Source organism: Indicator indicator, chromosome 9 (assembly GCF_027791375.1).
Source record: "Indicator indicator isolate 239-I01 chromosome 9, UM_Iind_1.1, whole genome shotgun sequence".
In the NCBI taxonomy this organism is placed as follows: domain Eukaryota; kingdom Metazoa; phylum Chordata; class Aves; order Piciformes; family Indicatoridae; genus Indicator; species Indicator indicator.
In genome coordinates, this window is record NC_072018.1 from 28,473,473 (window position 1) to 28,492,817 (window position 19,345).

Here is a 19,345-nt window from a genome sequence, read left to right on the forward strand (position 1 = left end):
TGTCCCCTACCACAGCACCCACCAGGCCAAGCCACAGGCCCTGCTTCGCTCAGCTCCTACCGGCACCTCCTCTCCTTCTGCACTGAGGCCTGACTACAGCCACTGGCACTCACCAGGTGGCACCATGGGCCACACTGGTGCTTGGGGCAGGGCCAAGAACCCCCAAGCCAAAGCAGCACCAGTGCAAAGCCCACTCCTGGCACAGCCCAATGCTGTCCTTACACCCAGCTGCAGCCACTGCCACCTCTGGTGCTGGCTCACATGCCTGACCACAGCTGGCCACAGTGACAGCTCCCCACCAATGACCAGCTCCTGGCCCTGGATGGCCCTGCTTCTCCCCGTGGGACCAGTGGAGGGACTCAGTGGTGGGCAGCAGAGATTTCTTCATCACATGGTTTTATCCGGTATCGTCATGTTTATGTTAAAGTTGGTTTGGAAGAAGCTCAGCATCTTGCCTCACTGCAGCAACCATACTGCTACTGCAGGGCTCCAGGCTGTGTTTGGATGGTCCCTGTTCCTCCATGGCCACTGTGTCACGGTGCAGTGCAACTCAGCCCTGTTGGGAGCAGAGGGATGAGTGGGGGTGCTGGCGCAGTGCTGGTGTGGGTGTTGGTCGTGGGTGCCAGTGCCTCACCTCATGTCACCTCACTCCTGCTTCTTGGGGTTGTTGACAGCCACATAGTGGTAGAGGACAACAAGGAGGAAGAGCGACACCCCCAGCATGTTGGCAAAAATGGCGAGCTGCACGTCTGTGATCATCCTGCCGGGGGGATGTGCTCACAGCCCACCAGTACCACCAGCCCCAAGCCTGGCTGTGAACTGCACATTGGAATGGGACATCTGGACCTCGCTTCTGCCTAGGCCATCTCCCATGGGGTCAGCCCCTGTCCCCTGCTTCACCCCGAGTCCTAGGGCGGGACTTCCCCGGTAACTCCCACCCAGGTCAGGACCCCAAAACGGTCAGGACTGGCACCCGAGGCCGGACGGGACCCCCCTGTCACAGCACGTGAACCCCGCGAGCCCCTTCCCACTCTGCAGCGCCAGGACAAGACCCTCCCGCTACCCTGTTTGCCCCCGCCCTGCTACCCTTCGCCCAGGGCAAGCCCTTGTCCCCCCCCCCCACGGCCCTTCAAAAGCACCAGCACCCCTGGCCCCAGGGACCCCTACTCCCGCTAGGCCGTCCGATCCCCGGACAGGACACGACACTCCCGAGCCCCTTCCCACCCGCAGCTCCCTGGTCACGACCCTCTGCTATCGCCCACCCAGGGCTGGGCCCCCCAGCACCCACAATCGGGACCCCACCGCGGGCCCAGACCCCTCCGTAGCCCCTCCCGCCGCCCGCCCCGAACGCCCCCTGACCCGCGGAGACCCCAGGACAAGCCCTTTCCCGCGGGCCTCACGCGCTGCCCGTCCTGCCGTTGCCGACACGTCTCCTAGAGCCGCGCGCCACTTCCGGGGCGGGGCCTCGCAGCACCTCGGCTGCTTGCATCCCGCTGCAGGCTCCGCCGTGACGTCACGGCGTGCTCCCGGCCACGTCGTGATGTGAGGGCTGCCTAGCCCCTTTGTAAGGGCTCTCATCACTCAGGCTCGGTGACATCCCAGCCCCGGGGCTGCGGTGACGTCACAGCTGCTGGCCCCAGCCCCGCAGTGACGTCACGGCCCGGCTCACCCTGTGGCAGGGGCCGGGGCAGCCCCTAGGGAACCCCCCAACCGGGAGCGCCCTGCCCGATCCGGTCCCTCTCTCTGTCCTCAAGAGGGGAAGACCTGAAGCCGCAGCATACCCCCGCGCCCCCTCCCCCCCCCGCCGTCGTCTTCCCCGGGCCCCTTCGGCCGCCGCCGCCTCCATACAAGGCCTGGTGTGGGACTGGGGGCGGGGCTGCGGCGAGCCAGGGGTGGGGTCTCAGCGCGGCCGTGGCTAATTATAGCTAGTGGGAGTGGGATGTGCCTGCTGGGGTGTACTGGGCCAAGAGAAGCTGTGTTGGGATGGACTGGGCTGCTTGTGAACTGTGTTGGGATGTACGGGGTAATGTAGGGATGCACTGAACCCTGCTATTCTGTACTGGGAACCACAGCCTGGGTGGGGTCCCAGGAGCGAGTCTGCTCTAGGGGTCCTGCACTTCCACTCCACCCCGGGGTCCCCATGCCCAGCACCCCCGAGCTGTGCTGGGAACAGGGCTGTGTCTCTAGAGGATGAGGCCTCAGCTTCCACATTCCCTTCCCGGTTGTGGCTGGGGTCCCCTGTGTCCCCATCCCACCATCCCCCACACCCTTCAGCTGCCCAGCTGCCGGCAGCTGTTTGTGCTTAACCTGCCTACGATGAGCCCCAGAGAGCAGTGGGTTCCCGCGCTGCTCTGCCAGGCCATGATGTCACCCCGGGGCTGGGGCCAAGGCATGATGTCACCAGGAGACTGCTACATCATTTGTGATCTGGGGAAAGCCATAGTGTCACTGCAAGCCCAGGGCTGTGGCAGGGCAGCTACTGTGTCACCACCTGGTCCCGGTGACTGTGCAAAGAGCAGGGTGTTGTATGAGACTGCAAGGAGATGGCTGTTGTGTGATGGTGTAGCCATGCAAGGAGCCTGGTGCTGTGTCACCTGTGCAAGGTGCAGGGTGTTGTGTGATGGTGTGCAAAAAGCAGGGTGTTGTGTGTCACTGTGTGAGGTGTAGGGTGTTGTATGATGGTGTAGCTGTGCTAGGAGCAGGGTATTGTGTGTCACTGTGTGAGGTGCAGGGTGTTGTATGATGGTGTAGCCGTGCTAGGAGCAGGGTGTTGTGTATCACTGTGCTAGGTGCAGGGTGTCGTGTGATGGTGTAGCTGTGCTAGGAGCAGGGTGTTGTGTATCACTGTGTGAGGTGCAGGGTGTTGTGTGATGCCATGGCTGTGTGGTGCACAACAGTGACTGTGGTGGTAGCACTGACAGTGCTGGCTGCCTCAGCCCTGGCCCCCTGCCCGGCCTCTCTGGCTACCCCCGTTCCTCCTGCCCGGCCTCGCCGCGGCCGGGCCTAACGAGAAGCAGATGTGCAGGCAGCTGCGGTGGCGGGGGCCGGCGGGGGCTGTGGTGCCCAGCAGAAGTCGGGATGCGCCGGGGGCTGCGACGAGGAGGAAACAGGGGGCCCCTGGGACCCCGGTATCGTGGTTGTCGTCGGTGGGCAGCACCGGGGCGGCTCTGGAGGCAAGGGGCTGGCCGAGGCGCGGCCAAGGGGAGGGCAGAACCGCCGTGCCGAGCTGAGTTGAGCCGAGCCGTGCTCGGCGGCACAGAGCCAGGAGGGACGGACGGAGCCGCGACGGGACGCGCCATGAGCTCCTGAGCTGGGCCGTGACTGCCGAGCCACGCCGTGCCACGCTGAGCTGTGCCGTGCTGTGCCAAACCGAGCCGCGCCACGCTGTGCCGAGCTGTCTGCTCAGCATGGCCCCCTGGCTCTGGCCGTGCCTCCTGGCCGCCCAAGCCCTGGCCGTCAACTTTCCCTCCAGGTACAGCCTCTACACCAGGGGGGCCACCTCGCTTGGTGTCGGTCAGGCCACAGCCCCGCAGGGCCCCGCCGCGGCCCACAGTGGTGCCCGGGTCGCCAGCCAGCACAGGTAGGAGCTGTGACCGCCGGGACATGTCGGGAGGGGACACAGGCACCTGGGGAAGTACTGCCTTCTCCCGCTGTCGGGGGGCAGTAGGGGTCAGCCGTCCAGCTTGATGCCCCTGGGACTGGCTAGGTACCAACACGTGCAACATCCAGCTTGGGGTATGCGGCAAGGGGCAGCGGCTCCTATCCCTGCTGGGTGCTGCCATGCCGGATGCTGGGGGCTCCCCCCACCTCATGGAGGCTGCTCTATCCCTCCCTCACCCGCTGTCCCCGGCGCAGGCAGCTGGTGGGCGTGGGCAGGGGGTGCACGTGGAGGACACGGGACGGGGCGGGGGGGGTCTGCAAAGGGCTGAGGGCATGTGGAGGAGTTGGACCTGGGGGCCCACAGAGGCAGATGTGAGACCCAGGCATGGGGGAGCGGGCGCCCCATCAACTCCAGCGTAGGGGTGCCATGGATCCTGGGGCTGGTCCTGCCTCGGCATCCACACACTTGTGCTGTCTGGGACAGGACAAGGGGCCCAGACCCACCCTGTCTCCATCTCTGCCTATGCTATGCTGAGGACTGACAATTGGTACTGTGGGGCTGCCTGGAAAAGGTGGACGCGGCTCAGGCACCCCCAGCGTAGCCCCGCAGTAGGGCATGGACATGGTTTACCTTCTTTGGGGGCATAACGGGGTTTCCCCACAGGCTGGAGTGCACAGCGGCCCCTCCCAGTGCTCAAGGGGGCACGGGGCTGTCCTCATGCCCTGCCCTTTCAGGAAGATTCCTGTCTCATCCCATATCCCACATCCCCGTTCCTATCCCATCTTTGGAACTGGGGCATCCTCAGTGCTAAGTGCTGGGGGACCCTAGGGCAGCCCGGGTGGTCCCAGAGTCCCGCGGGTGTGGGGCTGATGGGGTACAGTGAGGCCGGGAAGGGAAAGGAATGGGAAGGGGGAGGCGAGGGGGGGCCGTTGGTCGGCTCAGGAATTCCCGGCGGCCCCCGGGGAGGAGCTGGAATCCAGCCGGAGCTGAGGGGAACCAGCCGGGTTGACGGGAACCGGCCGCGGCTCCGCGCCCCACCGCAGCCCAGTAACCGCCAGGGGGACCGGGGCCGGTCCCGGGGGGGCTGCCCGGGAGCTGCTTGCTGTGGGGCTGCTCGGGGGCTGGGTACGGGGCTGAGCTGTGGGCTCGGACCATATAAGGCTCTGCCGGGGTCCCTGCAGCCTGTAGGACTGGGCTGGGGTCCTACATCATGGAGCTGGAGTCCCTGCAGCCTGCGGGGCTGGGCAGGGAGGAAAGGGCTCCGGCGTGGGGCAGGATCCGGCTCATTAAACCGCAGCGCTGGGCCGTGACGGCTGCTACTGGTGGGGCCGGCTAGGCGAGTGTGGGGACAGCTGGGGGGGGGGCTGGTGTGTGCTGGGAGATGCCTGGGGCAGGGGATGCTGGACGAATGGCAGGACAATGCCTGGTGTGTGCCAAAGGATGCCAGGTGTGAAGACAGAGATGCCAGGCATAAGCCAAGATGATGCCCAGTGTGTGCTGGGGGGATGCCTGGTGCATATCAAGATGATATGTATGCCAGGGGATGTCCACTGTGTGCTGGAATGATGCTAAGCATGTTCATGGGGTGCCAGATGTGTACCAGGGGATGCCTCTGAGGTTAATGATGCCTGATGTGTGCCAGGGGATGTTCAGTGTGTGCCAGGATGATGATGAGTGCATTCTGGGGGATGCCTGTGAGCCATATGATGCTGGATGTGTACCAGGATGATGCCTGGTCCAAGACAGGGGATGGCCACTGTGTACCAGCTGGGCATCCTGACCCTTTCCTGCAGGAACTGGTGTGCCTACGTGGTGACACGCAGTGTGAGCTGTGTGGTGGAGGACGGCGTGGAGAGCTTTGTCAAGCCAGATTACCAGCCCTGTGCCTGGGGGCAGCTCCAATGCCCCCGTGTCCTGGCGTGAGTAGGGATGGGCTGGGGGACTCTGAGGGCTGGAGGAGCTTGCACAGAGCTGGCTCTGGCCATGGTCCCATCTCCTCCACTGCTGGTGTTTATCCACCCCAGGGTCGTGTTTACTTTTTCACAAGAGCCGGATGGCCTCGAGCAGTGGCGGAGGGGTGGGGGTGGGGGGATCAGCCCTCACCACTGCTGGCTGGCAGTCCCTGCCCAGGCGCATGCTAGGACCCCCAACACACCTGGTACACTCTGTGCGCAAAGCAGGTCTCCATGCCAGTGGCTCACCAGCTGGTGATAGGGTTGGGGGGCCAGGCAAGAGCAGCACCCCCCAGCTACTGATGGTTGAGCAAGAAGTCAGGCACAGGCCAGGGCTCTGAAAGACTATGACCAGACTGCAGCCCGTATTTAGGGTTGCTCCCAGGTGCACAGCTCTGACCTGCTGCCTGATGCTTTTGCACACACCTGGAACTGGTGACACTGTCACAGTCTGAGTGGGGACCTGCAGGCAGAGAACATGGGCAGAGGCCTGGGTGCAGGCAGGGGGCTGAGTGTGGGCAGTGGGCTTGTTGTAGATAGGGGGCTGCATGCAATCAGGGAATTGATTGCAGGCAGGAAACTGGCTGTGGGCCCGGAGTTGAGTGTGAGCAGAGGGCTCATTGTGGGCAAGGCTCTTTCACCCCCACCACCACTGCTGCCCCATGATCAGGCCCACTCCCCACACCTGGAACCTCCACCCAGTGCTCCAACCAGGGGCTCCCATATTCCCCCTCACTGAGCCAGCGTTTCCTGTGCCTGCAGGTACCGCACTTTCCTGCGGCCCCGCTACAGGGTGTCACAGCGGACAGTGTCAGAGCTGGCCTGGCGCTGCTGCCAGGGCTACTCAGGTGAGGACTGCATGGAGGGGCCAGCACCAGCACCCCCCCAGCCCACCAGCCACCCCCGGCCTCAGCCTGGCCGTCCTACACTCTCTGGCTTCGGCAACCCCCTCAGTGGCCTGGGGGGCGAAGGTAATGTCAGGGGACAGGGTGGGGAACGCAAGCTCGCGGGGTGTCCCCAACATGACCGTGACCCTGCCGGTGCGGTGGCAGGTGGTGGTGATGCCGAGAAGGTGCGGCGGCTGGAGGAGCAGGTGCGGCGGCTAAGCGAGCAGGTGGAGGAGCTGCGTGCTGGGCAGGAGCTGGTGCCGGAGCACCCGCACCGGGCGCCGGCCGCTGGCTTTGAGGGCGAGCAGCCAGCTGATGCAGCTGCCCCAGTCGAGGTGCGGGAGGCTCTGAGCCACGTCCAGCGGCGGCTGGAGGAGCTGGAGACCCGCCTGCGACGTCAGGAGAACAGTCGGGAAAGCCCAGTACTGCCGTCGGGCCCGGCGCTGCGGGAGCTGGAGCGACGGCTGCAGGAGACCTGTGCTGCGTGTACGGCTGGCACTGAGGGGCTGCGGCGTCAGGCGGCCGAGGACAGGGAGCGCATGAGGGCGCTGGAGAAGCTGGTGGGCTCGGTGGACCAGCGCAACCGGGATGCGGTGGAGACGGTGCAGCGGCACATCAGCAGCCTGAGCAGCCGCCTGGCCCCTGCTGCCCCCCCGCCCCCGGACGCTGAGCTGCACCGGCGGCTGGCCGAGCTGGAGCGACGTATCGAGGGGCTGCCTGCGGCAGCTGCGGGGCGCGGTGGGCAGGGCCCGGTGCTCGCTCGGCGGTTGGCAGAGCTTGAAGGGCGGCTGAATGCCTCTCGTGCCGGCCCGTGGCCCCTGGAGCCGGAGGGTCGGCATAGTGGGATGCCAGCATACCTGGCCAACCTGAGCCGGGTGATGGAGGGGCTGGTAGCCAGCGGGGCCAAGCATGGTGCCCGCCTGGACGAACTGGAGGGGCTGGTGGCTCGCTGTGGCCAGCCCTGCCCAGAACCACAAGATCCTTGGGCTGGGCAGCTTGGTCCCATCCTGCAGCAGCTGGAGCAGCGGCTGCAGGACGCCGAGGGTCAGCTTCGGGACCTGGGGGCTGGTGGGGATGGGGTGGCCGGGACTCTTGGAGGACTGCGGGAGTTGCTGGGGGCACAGGGGGAAGCCTTGGGGCGGCTGGAGGGGCAGCTGGAAGTAGAGGGGTCTCTGGCAGAGGAGCTGGCGCAGCTCCGTAACCGGACGGGGCAACTGGAGGCCAAGCTGGGGGGGTCAAGTGGTGACCTCTGTCCCCAGTCCTGCACCCCGCTGTCACCCCAAGAGCTGGAGCAGCTGCGGGCTGGAGTGGACGCCTGCACTGTCGCATGCCATTCGCCCCAGCCTGGCCATGCTGAGCCGGAACTAGAGCCTGAGCCTCCACTTGACGGGTTCAGCACCTTCGGGGGCACCTCGTCCTTGGAGCTGCAGGGGCTGCGGGGCGAGCTCTCAGGTGCTCTGCTCGCCTTTGCCAGGCTGAATGCCACGGTGCAGGGGCTGGAAGATGCCCTGGATGAGCAGGACGCTCGGCAGCGGCACCTGGACACCATCATTGACCGCATCGTGACCGAGCTGGACACAGCAGCGGCGGCAGCGGCAGAGCGGCAGGCTGAGAGCGAGGAGCGGCTGGAGGCGCTGGTGCGGGAACTGGTGCGACAGGCAGAGGGCTGCCCGGCTGGCCTGGAGCCGCGGCTGGCCAAGCTGGAGGGAGTCTGTGAGCAGCTGGAGGCTGTGTCTGACGGGCTGCGGGGTGTCCGTGATGGGCTGAGCCGGCATGTGGCCGGGCTGTGGGGTGCAGTACGGGAGCTGAACAGCACAGGTCGCACCAATGCTGCCGTGATGGAGAAGGTGCTGGAAGCCCAGCTCCCGCGACGCGTCGGGGCCCTCAATGCTAGCCTGCAGCAACTGCGTGACGAGCTCCTGCGCCTGGGACAAGCAGACCTCACCGGTGTGTGGGGACATGAGGACTTGGGAACATGAGGACTTGGGGACGTGGGGCATCAGAAGAGGGCTGGAGGTGCTTGGGGACAATGGTGAAGGTGTGGAAACATAGGGACACAGAGACACAAGGCATCAGAAGGGTTGCTGGGGGGACAGTACTTGAGGACAATGGTGGAGGCGTGAGGATGTGGGGACACATGGGCATGGGGCACCAAGACAGAGCTGAGTGGCACAGAGCTGCAGGTATGGTGCTTAGGGACAATGGCAAAGCTATGGGAACATGATGACATGGGTCACCATAGAGTAAGGAATTGGGGTGTGGGGACATGGGCATCCAAATCATGACAACATGGGGGCTCAAGGCATGGGGATGTGAGGACACAAGCCATGGGAGTGTGGAGCTGAGGGTGAGGGGAAGTGCTGTGGGGCTGGGGCAGCTCTAACCCCATCCTCCCTCCAGGCCCTCCTGGCCCTGCTGGCCCCAGGGGTGAGATGGGTCCCCCTGGCCCTACTGGGCCACCTGGAAAGGATGGAGAACAAGGCCCCATGGGCCCCCCAGGTAAGGAGCAATTCCCGGGGCCCCATCCCCACAGTGGGGCAATGCTGGCATAGCTGGACCCTGTGCACTGGGGGTCCTGCCCTATGCCAGCTCTGCAGCCCCTCTCCTCCCCTTCTATTCTAGGGCTGCCTGGAGAGAGAGGTAGGACTGGGGGGTTTAGGGAGAGCCATGAGAGAACAGGGAGTGGGCTTGGGTGGCTGAAGGTCATGTGGGAGGTTGAGGGGCTGGGGGATGAAGGGGCCTGGAGTGCTTATGGTCTTGGGGTGAGGGTCTGAGTGTTTGCAGTGGCAGCTGAGGGTGTGTGTGCTGAGGCAAGGGGAGCAGGAGGTGGGGGCATGGGTATGTGGTTAAGGGCAGGGGGTGTGGACATAGCAGTGGGGCTGGTATGGGGTGGGGGGGTAAGGGGCTGTGGCTGCTGGGCTGTGGGTACTGGTGGGGAGCAAGGGGTACTAGGGTGGGGTGCCTTGTCTTGACATGGTGCTCAGGTGAGGTGGGGGAGCCAGGCTCTGTGCCCCGCGTCGCCTTCTCGGCTGCCCTGAGCACCCAGCACACGGAACCAGGCACTGTCCCCTTTGACCAAGTCCTGCTCAACGATGGTGGAGCCTATGACCCTGAGACTGGTGAGCATCTGCAGCATGGCCACGGGGGAGGCGGGGCAGGGCAGAAGGGACTGTGGGTTGTCATGGGGCTGTGGGGTGGGATGGCATTGCAGTGGATTCTGTGAGGCTGATGGAGAGGGTGCAGTGGGGGCTGTGGGTCAGGATGGGGGCTGGCACTGGGGACTGTGGGGTGGATCAAGGCTGCATGGTCATGGATGAATTGTGACCCTGGAGTGTGATGAAGGGCAATGGGATGGGGGCTCCTCAGTGGGTACTGTGCACTAGGGTGCTGTGGAGGAGCGTGAGGTTTGCAGAGCCTGTTGAGGGTCCCTAGAGCCAGGGCTGGCACTGACACCTGTGTCCACCACAGGCACATTCACGGTGCCGGTGACCGGGCGGTACCTGGTGAGTGCAGTGCTGACGGGGCACAAGGGCGAGAAGCTGGAGGCTGTGCTGTCGCGCTCCAACCAGGGCATTGCCCGCCTGGATTCAGCCGGTTTCCAGCCCGAGGGGCTGGAGAAGGAGCCGGTGGCGGCCATGGGGCCCAGCCCTGGTGCCCTCGGTGTCTTCAGCCTCCTGTTGCCGCTCGCTGCCGGCGAGACCCTCTGTGTAGACCTGGTGTCGGGGCGCCTGGCCCATGCACCCGACGAGCCCCTCACTGTCTTCAGCGGGGCCCTGCTCTACGACACTGACGAGCCCTAGAGCTGGTGGAGCCCCCAGGGACCCTCCAACCCTGCCACCCAGCCAGGGGGGAACAGCCGGGCCAGGGGGACCCCACACCCCGGTGGGGCGTCCCACCACAACCCCGTTATTTATCAGTACCCCTCACTCCCCCGATGCCAGGCACCCCTGCCCCGCACTGCCCACCCCAGCCTCCCCACACCACCCCTGTCTGCCCACTACCCCCCACCAAATAAAGATGCGGCACCGGGTTTTGTACCTGCGGCTCCGGCTCCTCCCTGCACCTGGGGACAGCCCCATGATTTATTGCCATAGGGCAGCCCCAGACCTCATCCCAGAGAGCGAGAGGCCTCAGGGCAGCCCCTGGCATCGGCCTGCTGGGCAGAGGGCACAGCCTAGGGGTCCCACTGTGGGCACAGAGGTCCTGCTGCCATCAGAAGTCCTCGTCCCAGCCTGAGAACTCGTCCTCCACTGGTGTCAAGTCCACTGAGTAGCGCTTGAAGTTGACATAGGGCGGTCCCTGTGGGGGCATGGCCTCAGAGCTGGCCCCTCTTCCCCTCCCACTAAACCCCTTGAGCCCCCACATCACCTCCTTGATGAGGCACAGGGTGGGTGCCTCCAGCTGCCCCAGCAAGAGCTTCCTCCACTTCAGGGCACCGAACCATCTGGGAAAGGGAGGCTGCAGAAGGGCCCAGGGCGGGCAGCAGGGCCTCCCCCTCTCCCACCTTCCTCTCACCTGTGCTTCTTGATGCCGCGGATGCCGCTGGCCGTGTTCCCCAAGCGCTGTCCTGGGCGACGCCTGCAAGGGATGGACGGGCCAGGGAGTGGGGGCAGCACTCCAATGCACCCAGGGCCTCCCCACCCCCATATGCACCAGGATGTTGCCAGGGGACCCCTATCATACAAATTGGGGTGTAACGGTCCACCCAGGGGTGCCTGGCCCATGCACCCGATGAGCCCCTCACTGTCTTCAGCGGGGCCCTGCTCTATGACACCGACAAGTCCTAGACCTGGTGGACCCCCCAGGGACCCTCCAACCCTGCCACCCAGCCAGGGGGGAACAGCCGGGCCAGGGGGACCCCACATCCCACCACCATCACCACCACTGGGGTGCACGATGACCCTGGGGGCACCCCACCATGTGTCCTAGGATGCAACAAAGCACCCAGGGACACCCCACATGCCCCCACACATACTGGTGTATAATGATGCACCCAGGGCATGCAAATGCCTCCCATGGTGCCTTGATGCTGCCCAGGGTACCCACTGCACCCAGCCAGGCTGTGCCCACCCCATGGCACCTGCAGAGCTTGCTGATGAGGGAGCAGGCAGCCTCGCCAAGGAAGGCTGGGAAGGAGAATACTCCATCCAAGATGCGGCTGTAGATCTGCTGGGGGTCAGCACTGTGGAAGGGTGGCCTGCGGGGGCAGGGACAGGTAGGTTCTTGCTGAGGAGATGTGTGCAGGGGTGGGGTCTTCGCCAGCTCTAGCATCCCCTGCCCACTCACCTGCCTACCAGCAACTCAAAGGCAAGCACACCCAGCATCCAGAAGTCAACGGCAAAGTCGTGGCCCTCCTGGCGCAGGATCTCAGGAGCCAGGTACTCGGGGGTTCCACAGAAGGAGAATGTCTTCTCCCCCCGCCCCAGCTCCTTAGCAAAGCCGAAGTCTACCTGCAGACACCATCAGCCAGCACGGCCCCCCAGTGCCCACTGCCCCCTCCATAGGCACCTCCCTGACACCTGCCCCAGTACCAGCTTGACATAGCCACGCTGGTCCAGCATGAGGTTCTCAGGCTTCAGGTCACGGTAGACAATGCCATGGCTGTGCAGGTACTCAAGGGCCTCAACCACGCAGGCACAGCAGAACACAGCCACTGGCTCCTCGAAGCACCGCCTGCATGGCAGGAAACAGCAGTTGCATGGCACAAGCATGGCCTGGCACAGAATGGTATGGCCTGGCACCACTACCCTGGCTCCATACATCTCACGCAGCTTGGTCCACAGTTCTCCGCCCTGGCAGAACTCCAGCAGCAGATAGACGTAGTGCCTGTCCCGGAACGTACTGAAAAGCCTGATGGCAATGAGGGGTTGGCAGATCCTTGGCACATCTGGTGGCTGCCCTGCCCAATGCCCTCCACAGCCCCCTGCTCACCTTACCACAAAGGGGCTGCGGCTGCCTGCCAGCACTCGCCGTTCTGTCCACACGTGCTCCTGCTGCTGCTTCCGCACCACCCAGTCCTTGCGGATCCGCTTCAGCGCGAAGAGCTGCTCCTGGCACCGCACCTAGGTGTGGGCAGCCGTGGGCACTGAGATGGGCACCACAACGGGCACTGGGGTGGGTACCAGGACGGGCACTGAAGGGGGCACCATGATAGGCACCAGGACAGGCACCAGAATAGGCACTGCAGTGGGCTCAGACCACTGGAATGGACACCAGCATGGGCACTGCCATCCATGGTATGATGGGCACCAGGTGATGGGAGTGTGGGTGTGGCACCTTGCTCTCACCAGATCAACCCGTCCGAAGCTGCCGGTGCCCAGGACAACGCACTGGCCCTGCCGCTCCCCCTCCTGGTAGCGCACAGCCACCAGCTCCTCCAGCTGCAGCGGCACAGCTTGTGGCTGCCCCAGGCTCGAGGAACGGCAGCCCCTGCAGGTGGACACCACGGCCCTGCAGCACCATCACTGGGGGACTGTTGACCCCCAGCCTGGACAAAGCCTGAGACTCCCCTACTGCCCTCCAGGGACAGCGCTCGGTTGGACCTTGAGGACCCCCATCCCCATCCCATCCCCATCTCCATTGCTTCCCATCCCATCCTATTGCTTCCCATCCCATCCCCATCTCTATTGCTTCCCATCCCATCCCTATCCCCTTCCCCATCCTCATCCCTATCTTCAACCACATCCCCATCCCATCTCTATCCCCATGCTCATCCCCACACTGACCTCTCAGGATCTTCTGAGGCTGGTGCTTCTGTTTCAGGTATGTTTCTGAAGTGATAAGGAGGTGGACGGAAGGTGGGGGCAGTGGTGCAGTCCCTGCTCACCCCTGGGCACCCCCTGCAGCCCCCCAGGGATGGGCATAGGGTGAGGGGATCAGTGGCAACCCAGACTCAAGGGTGGCACCAGGAACCAGGTGGTCCATGGTGGGGGGACACCCACAGAGCCGCACACAAGGTGTCCCCTACTCCACGGACACCAGCCCAGATCTTTCAGGCCATGCCCACCCACATGGCATCCCACTCTCTGCCCAGCAGGACCCCAGTGCCCCGCCAGCACAGCCCCCACATGCTGGAGGTTGCCCCTGGGGTTGAGGGTCTCTGCACAGAGCCCTGATGGGTTGGAGGTCCCAAGAGGGCTGGCAACACTCACAGCTCTGCAGGATGGGGAGGGCAATAGGGGCTGATCTCCAGGAAGTCTCTGTGGGGTAGAGGAGGAGTCAGGGGGCTGGGGGTGTCTGGTAGGGACAGGCCAGGGGGATAACATAGAGCACACCCACTCTTTGGCCACGGTGACACAGGTGACATGTCCCTGGGCCTGGCACGATGCTGTGCGGGGGCTGTTGCTGCACAGAGGAGGTCATAGGGGCTGTCACTGCAGGACCCCCTGCCACAGGAACCAGCTCTATGTCCAGAGCAAGCCCAGCCTGGCCAATGCCATGGAACCAGGTGGCTAGGACTGGGCTGGTGGTCCAGGGAAGGCAGCTGGCACAGGGGGCTGGTGGGGGGCAGCTGAGAGCTTACCGCAGCAGAGAGAGCTCCCCAAAGCGCTGCCCAGCACCCAGGACACGGAGCAGCTTCTCTTGCCCATCCACTCGCTGGGTCACCCGCACCTGGGTACAGGACAGGACGGGATGGGGTGAGATGGGACAGGCTGGGACGGGATGGAGATGAGGATGGGATGGGGCTGAGGTAAGGATGGGGATGCAGATGTGGATGGGATGAGATAGGATAGGATAGGATGAGGATGGGGTGAGGATGTGGATGGAAGTGGAATGTAATTGGACAGAGAAAAGAAGGGGATGGGAATGCATGGGAATGGGATGGAATCTAAGGGTTGAGTGGAGCTGGGGGAGCAGTGGGGGGGGCACAGGGCACAGCCTTGCCCCTTCCCACTGGGGTGTGGTCCCCAGGTTTCAGGGAGCGTTGCACACACCTCACCCTTCAGGATGATGTAGAAGCTTTCCCCCTCATCACCTTCATGAATAATGATGTGACCGGGCTTGAAGGTGCACTGTGGGGATGGGAGATGGGACAGGAAGGCAGGGAGGCATCAGACGGGCAGGCAGGGGAGCAGAAGGGCTTCAGGAAGGCATGCAGCCCCCTGCAGTCTGTCCCAGACCTGCTATCCCAGGTATATCCCCAGGTCCATGCCTGGCCCTCCATGGGATGCAGCCCCTCTGGGATGTTTCCAGGGGATCTGTGCTAGGGAGGCCCTTCCCGGGAGCCCACCCACCTCCTCCATGGCATCCAGCAGCTTGCAGAGATGGCTGTCAGAGAGGTCCTGCAGCCAATGCACCCTGCAGGGGAGAGGGCCCAGCTGGGCTCCATGGCCTGCCTGCACACTAGAGCCCAGCCCAGCAGGTGAGAAAGGTACTGTGCTGGGGAGGAGATGGAATGGGGAAGGAAAGTGGGAACGAGGATGGGGACAGAGGTGGATGGGGACAGGGCTGGATGGTGACAGGGATGAGATATGGAATGGGAAAGGGGACAGGGATGGGTATGAGGATGTGGTGGGCATAGGAATGGAGATGAGGTGGGCATGGGAAGGGGGATCAGATGGGAACAGGAATGTGGATGAGATGAAAACAGGGATGGGAAGTTGGAGGACAAGGCTGGGACTGGGAGGGGACTCTCTAGGTGAGAAGGGGTTAGCACTCTCGCCAGGGAGGGGGTCAGGGTGTGGGGCATGGAGTGGTGGGTGCTAGGGTGGTGCCAGCAGGTGCCAGGCCCCACTCACGTCCGCAGGGAGCCCAGGATCTCGGCCTGTCTCTGCTTGGCATTGCTGGTGGCAATGGCCCGGTACCGCTGCCGGTCGATGGCCCAGAGGCGCACGGGGCTGAGTGCTGCAGCACAGGGGTGTCAGTGGGGTGCTGGCATGCCCGGGTGTAACACAGGGCCTGGGGGGTCCTTTACCCTGCACGGTGGCCGTGCGCTTGCAGTTGTAGAGGATGGCCAGCTCCCCAAACACTTCCCCTGGTCCCAGGGTGCGGAGCTGGTGGCCGCGCTGGCTCACGCTGAGCTGCCCCTCTGCAGGGAGATGTGACATCACGCACACGTGGGCACACAAACACGAGGCTGCCCTGCAGCAGCTGGCCTCCCACGTTTGTGCCCTGCAGTGGGGGCACATGCAGGTGCACGTGTGCTAAACTGACAACCACAGGCACATGTGGATGTGCACAAGCACATGAGTGTGTGGCAGCCTGTCACACATGGGCACAGGTGGCAGATGCAGCCAGTGAGATCACCCCAACACACACGAACGTGTGGGCACAGACACAGTCGTGCCCACAGCACACCTGTACAGATGTGCCCTAGCTGTATGACCTCTGTGTGTGGCACTGCTGTGCTCTCACCTGCCACAATATACATGGTGGTGCCTTCAGTGCCCTCAGCCAGCACCGTGTCCCCAGGGCTGTGCTGGACAGTTACAAAGCTCTGGGCCAGGACCTCAAGGCAGCTTTCTCCCAGGTGTTGTAGAAACTCGCTGCGTGCCACTGCCTCCGTGATCAGGCCAAGATCCCTGCGAACACAGGGACATGGGGACAAGAACAGGGCAGCACTGGCCCACTGGCCCCTCCCAGTCCCCACCGGTTACCTGTGAAATTTGGGGCTGTTGGGCACACAGAGCACAGCATCACTGGCAAGGGGCTCAGGGATGATGGCTGGTGCCCGGCTCTCCCACCAGCTAGGGGGCTGCTTGGTGTCCTCCTCCCTTGCCATGCTCTGCAGGAAGGCCCTCTCCTCCTGCAGCCGCAGCTCCCGCAGCTGCTTGTCCATTCCTGCTTCTGGGGGTGCCACAGGCAGTGAGCAACATGGCAGCCCCCAGATATGCTCCCCAGGGCACAGGTGGCCATGGCATGGTGAGGGACACCCAGGGTTCTTTCATCCTGGATACTTGGCCCCCACTGCACCCCAAATCTTTGGCCCTGGTAGCCCAGCAGACCCAGTGCAGGAAATGGGATCCCCAGCGGGTTCCCTGGTGAGGTCCCAGCCCCACTCATCTGCCAGCTGGGGCTGCCCTGGCCATGGCCCTGCAGCACAGCAGATGTGGGCTTGCACGGCAGCATGCTGGGGCACACCCTGCCCTGTGCAAAGGTTGTGCCACCAGCACGAGAGCCTTGGCACAGCCCCCAGCGCAGCATGAGAATGTGGGGACCCATCCCAGCCACCCTGGCTCAGGGGTGCTGCTGGTCCCTGAGGGCTCAGCCCTGGTGCGTGACCCATGCCCAGTTGCCTACCTGTACCACTGCACCCACTCCCGTGCTGCTGGTGACACGTTAGACTGCTTGGTGGCACTCCCACGGGCTGCCCTGCCCAGCACGTGCCACCCCTACACCTGCGCCTGCTTGCCCTACTGCACCTCGACCTGCACCTGCACCCTGACCTGCACCTTTGTGTGCACCCTAACCCCCATCCAAACCTGCCCCTGACTTCCACCCAAACCTGCACCCTGATCTGCACCCTGACCTGCACCTGCACCTTTGTGTGCACCCTGACCCCCATCCAAACCTGCCCCTGACTTCCACCCTGATCTGCACCCTGATCTGCACCCTGACCTGCACCTGCACCTTTGTGTGCACCCTGACCTCCATCCAAACCTGCCCCTGACCTCCATCCAAACCTGCCCCTGACTTCCACCCAAACCTGCACCCTGATCTGCACCCTGACCTGCACCTGCACCTGGGTCTGCAACCCGACCTGAACCGAAACCTACAGCCCGCCCTGCGCCCTGCAGCTGGGATGTGTGTAGGGTGTGCGCACACACACGGGGGTCTCTGTGCACGGACGGTGTGAACGCGGTGACGCGCTCACGACGTCCGGGGCCGCGGCGCGCGTGCCCGCTTTCCCGTCGGGGGCGCGCAGGGAGCGCGTGCCGCCACGCACGCGCCGGCTCCCGGCGGTGGCGATCACGCTCACGCGCGCGAGGCGGGCGGGAGAGCGCGGGTGGGCGTGGCCTCCGGCTCAGGAGCAGCGCGGCCCCGCCCTTCCCTCGCCCCTGTGCAGAGGGCGCGGCCCGGCGGCGGGCCGCGATTGGGCGGCGGGGCGTGGTGTCGGGGCGGGGCTTGTCGGAGGCGGCAGCGGAGGGCTGGGGTAGCGGCGGGGTGCGCAGTGGGCACGTGGCAGCGGAGGAGCGTGAGGTCGCTTCTGGTCCCGCAGGGGAGAAGCGGACCTTGTTCGCGGGGCCTGACAGCATCAGCATGGTGGAGGGACCGGCCCGGAACTCCGTCAGCAGGTACCGCTGCTACGGGACTTCTGGGGCTCGGACCGAGACAGCCCATGTGGATCCTTCTGGGGCTTCTGCAGGAACTTTTCCAGGGCCCTCCCGAACTGTTCCCAGGATTCTGCCGGGGTTCTTTCTGTCTCCTCCAGGCCGCTGCCCCTCGAGCACTCCTGTTCCGTTCCGATACTGCTGCCAGCGAGGTGCAGAGCCCGCCTCCAGTCAGCAGTCGTGGGGCTTGTCTGTTGTTTTGAATCTGTTTTCTCAATTGTTTCAGATGTTGGGAACTGAAGTGATCTTAACCTGACTGTTTGGATCCCATGCTCTGGTTGCTCAAGCTGTCCATGCTGCTATAACACTATTAAATTACTTGGTTTTATGAGATCCAAAGCCTGAGACCCAGTTTTGGGACGCTGAGGTCTTGGCTTGTGTTGCTTGACCATGTTGCAGTGGTTATCTCACCAACGGGAAGTTCATTCTGATGGAAGTAGTTGGTAAATCGTGATACAACTGGAGCTTAACTGTAGCAGTTAGTAGGTTGTGCCAGGAGCTGAATAGGTAAAGTCCCATAAAATTACAAATACATAAACCACCTGTGGTCCAGTTTGTCCCTTGTCCTGTCACCATTGAAAAGACTCTGGCCCCATCGTCTTGCCTCTTGCCCTTCTGGGCTCCTCATTTCACAAAAGACAAGAAACTACTGGAGGGAGTCCAGCAGAGGCCACAAAGATGAAGAGGGGACTGGAGCATCTCTGTGATGAGGAAAGACTGAGAGACCTGGGACTGTTTAGAGAGGAGATCTTCTCGATACTGATCAATATCTAAAGAGCAAACGAAAAGAGGATGGGACCTGACTCTTTTCAGTGGTGCCTATTGACAGGACAAGAGGCAGTGAGCACAAAGTGGAACCCAGGAGGTTCTATCTGAACAGGAGGAAAAAATTCTTTCCTGTGAGAGTGCTGGAGCCCTAATAGAGACTGCCCAGAGAGGTTGTGGAGTCTTCTCTGGAGAGATTCCAAATCTAACTAGATGTGATTGTGAGCAACCTGCTATGGGTGACCCTGCTTTATCAGGGAGATTGGACTAAATGATTCTCAGAGGTCCCTTCCAATGACCATCATGCTGGGATTCTATAATGTTGCTCTTTACTTAGCTTTGCTTACTCAGAATAAATAGCTGAATTTGCTGAGGCTTCCAGCTCCTTCTAGAGCATTCCATTTATTCATGATGTGTGGTCAGAGCCATAGGCACATGGTCAATGGAGGGCAGATTGACCATCCCAGGCTGTCCTGGCTGTGATGTCATTTGATGTTCCCTTTTCCCAGAAGGTGGAGTGCTAGGCTCAGATTCTGTGAGTAATGCTGGGCCATAGGACTCTGTACTGTTCACTCAGCAGATGGGGTATTCTGGAAAGATGAATGTGGCTGAAGGCTCCTTCTTAGCAGGCCATCATCTCTTTCTAGCATCCCATTTGACTGAGGAGAACATGGCGGGGTGCATCATAGAGGCACTCACAAAACAGCAACAGCTACGTGAAAACGTGGATTTATTGTAAGCAAAGTTACTCAGCCCTTCTGCTGACACAGCTAAATTAGAAGTTCAGATGGCAGTCAGGAATACTATTACTGCACAACCAGTTAAGCTTTAACCTTAGTCTTTAAGGATTATTCTTTCTAGAAAGATGAA

General features: G+C 63.0%; 3 protein-coding genes across 5 annotated transcripts; 1 reads left to right on the plus strand and 2 right to left on the minus strand.

The window, feature by feature from the left end:
* Positions 1-391: 391 nt before the first annotated feature.
* OST4 (oligosaccharyltransferase complex subunit 4, non-catalytic) lies at positions 392-1,439 on the minus strand. Of its 3 annotated transcripts, none has more exons than XM_054383691.1 (3): positions 1,401-1,439; positions 635-819; positions 392-556 (listed from the first exon to the last, which is right to left on the minus strand). In XM_054383691.1, the coding sequence occupies exon 2, from the start codon at positions 757-759 to the stop codon at positions 646-648; it is 114 nt and encodes a 37-aa protein (XP_054239666.1). In that variant the 5' UTR covers positions 760-819; positions 1,401-1,439; the 3' UTR covers positions 392-556; positions 635-645. The 3 variants fall into 3 exon arrangements, with proteins under 3 accessions (XP_054239666.1, XP_054239667.1, XP_054239665.1); XM_054383692.1 differs by having other exon boundaries at positions 635-760; positions 1,401-1,433; XM_054383690.1 differs by having other exon boundaries at positions 1,360-1,431.
* Positions 1,440-3,407: 1,968 nt separating this feature from the next.
* Positions 3,408-10,240, plus strand: EMILIN1 (elastin microfibril interfacer 1). Its single transcript, XM_054383757.1, has 8 exons — positions 3,408-3,580; positions 5,395-5,520; positions 6,316-6,524; positions 6,606-8,391; positions 8,818-8,939; positions 9,063-9,080; positions 9,425-9,559; positions 9,909-10,240. Exons 1-8 carry the CDS (start codon positions 3,408-3,410, stop codon positions 10,238-10,240), a joined length of 2,901 nt encoding a protein of 966 aa, XP_054239732.1.
* Positions 10,241-10,652: 412 nt separating this feature from the next.
* LOC128968784 (cGMP-dependent protein kinase 1-like) lies at positions 10,653-17,641 on the minus strand. Its single transcript, XM_054383366.1, has 19 exons — positions 17,110-17,641; positions 16,037-16,226; positions 15,795-15,961; positions 15,355-15,468; positions 15,179-15,284; positions 14,675-14,738; positions 14,375-14,452; positions 13,963-14,051; positions 13,719-13,784; positions 13,592-13,639; positions 12,728-12,869; positions 12,372-12,502; positions 12,201-12,290; positions 11,972-12,113; positions 11,727-11,890; positions 11,521-11,637; positions 10,956-11,018; positions 10,809-10,884; positions 10,653-10,739 (listed from the first exon to the last, which is right to left on the minus strand). Exons 1-19 carry the CDS (start codon positions 17,639-17,641, stop codon positions 10,653-10,655), a joined length of 2,466 nt encoding a protein of 821 aa, XP_054239341.1.
* Between the last annotated feature and the right edge of the window lie 1,704 nt (positions 17,642-19,345).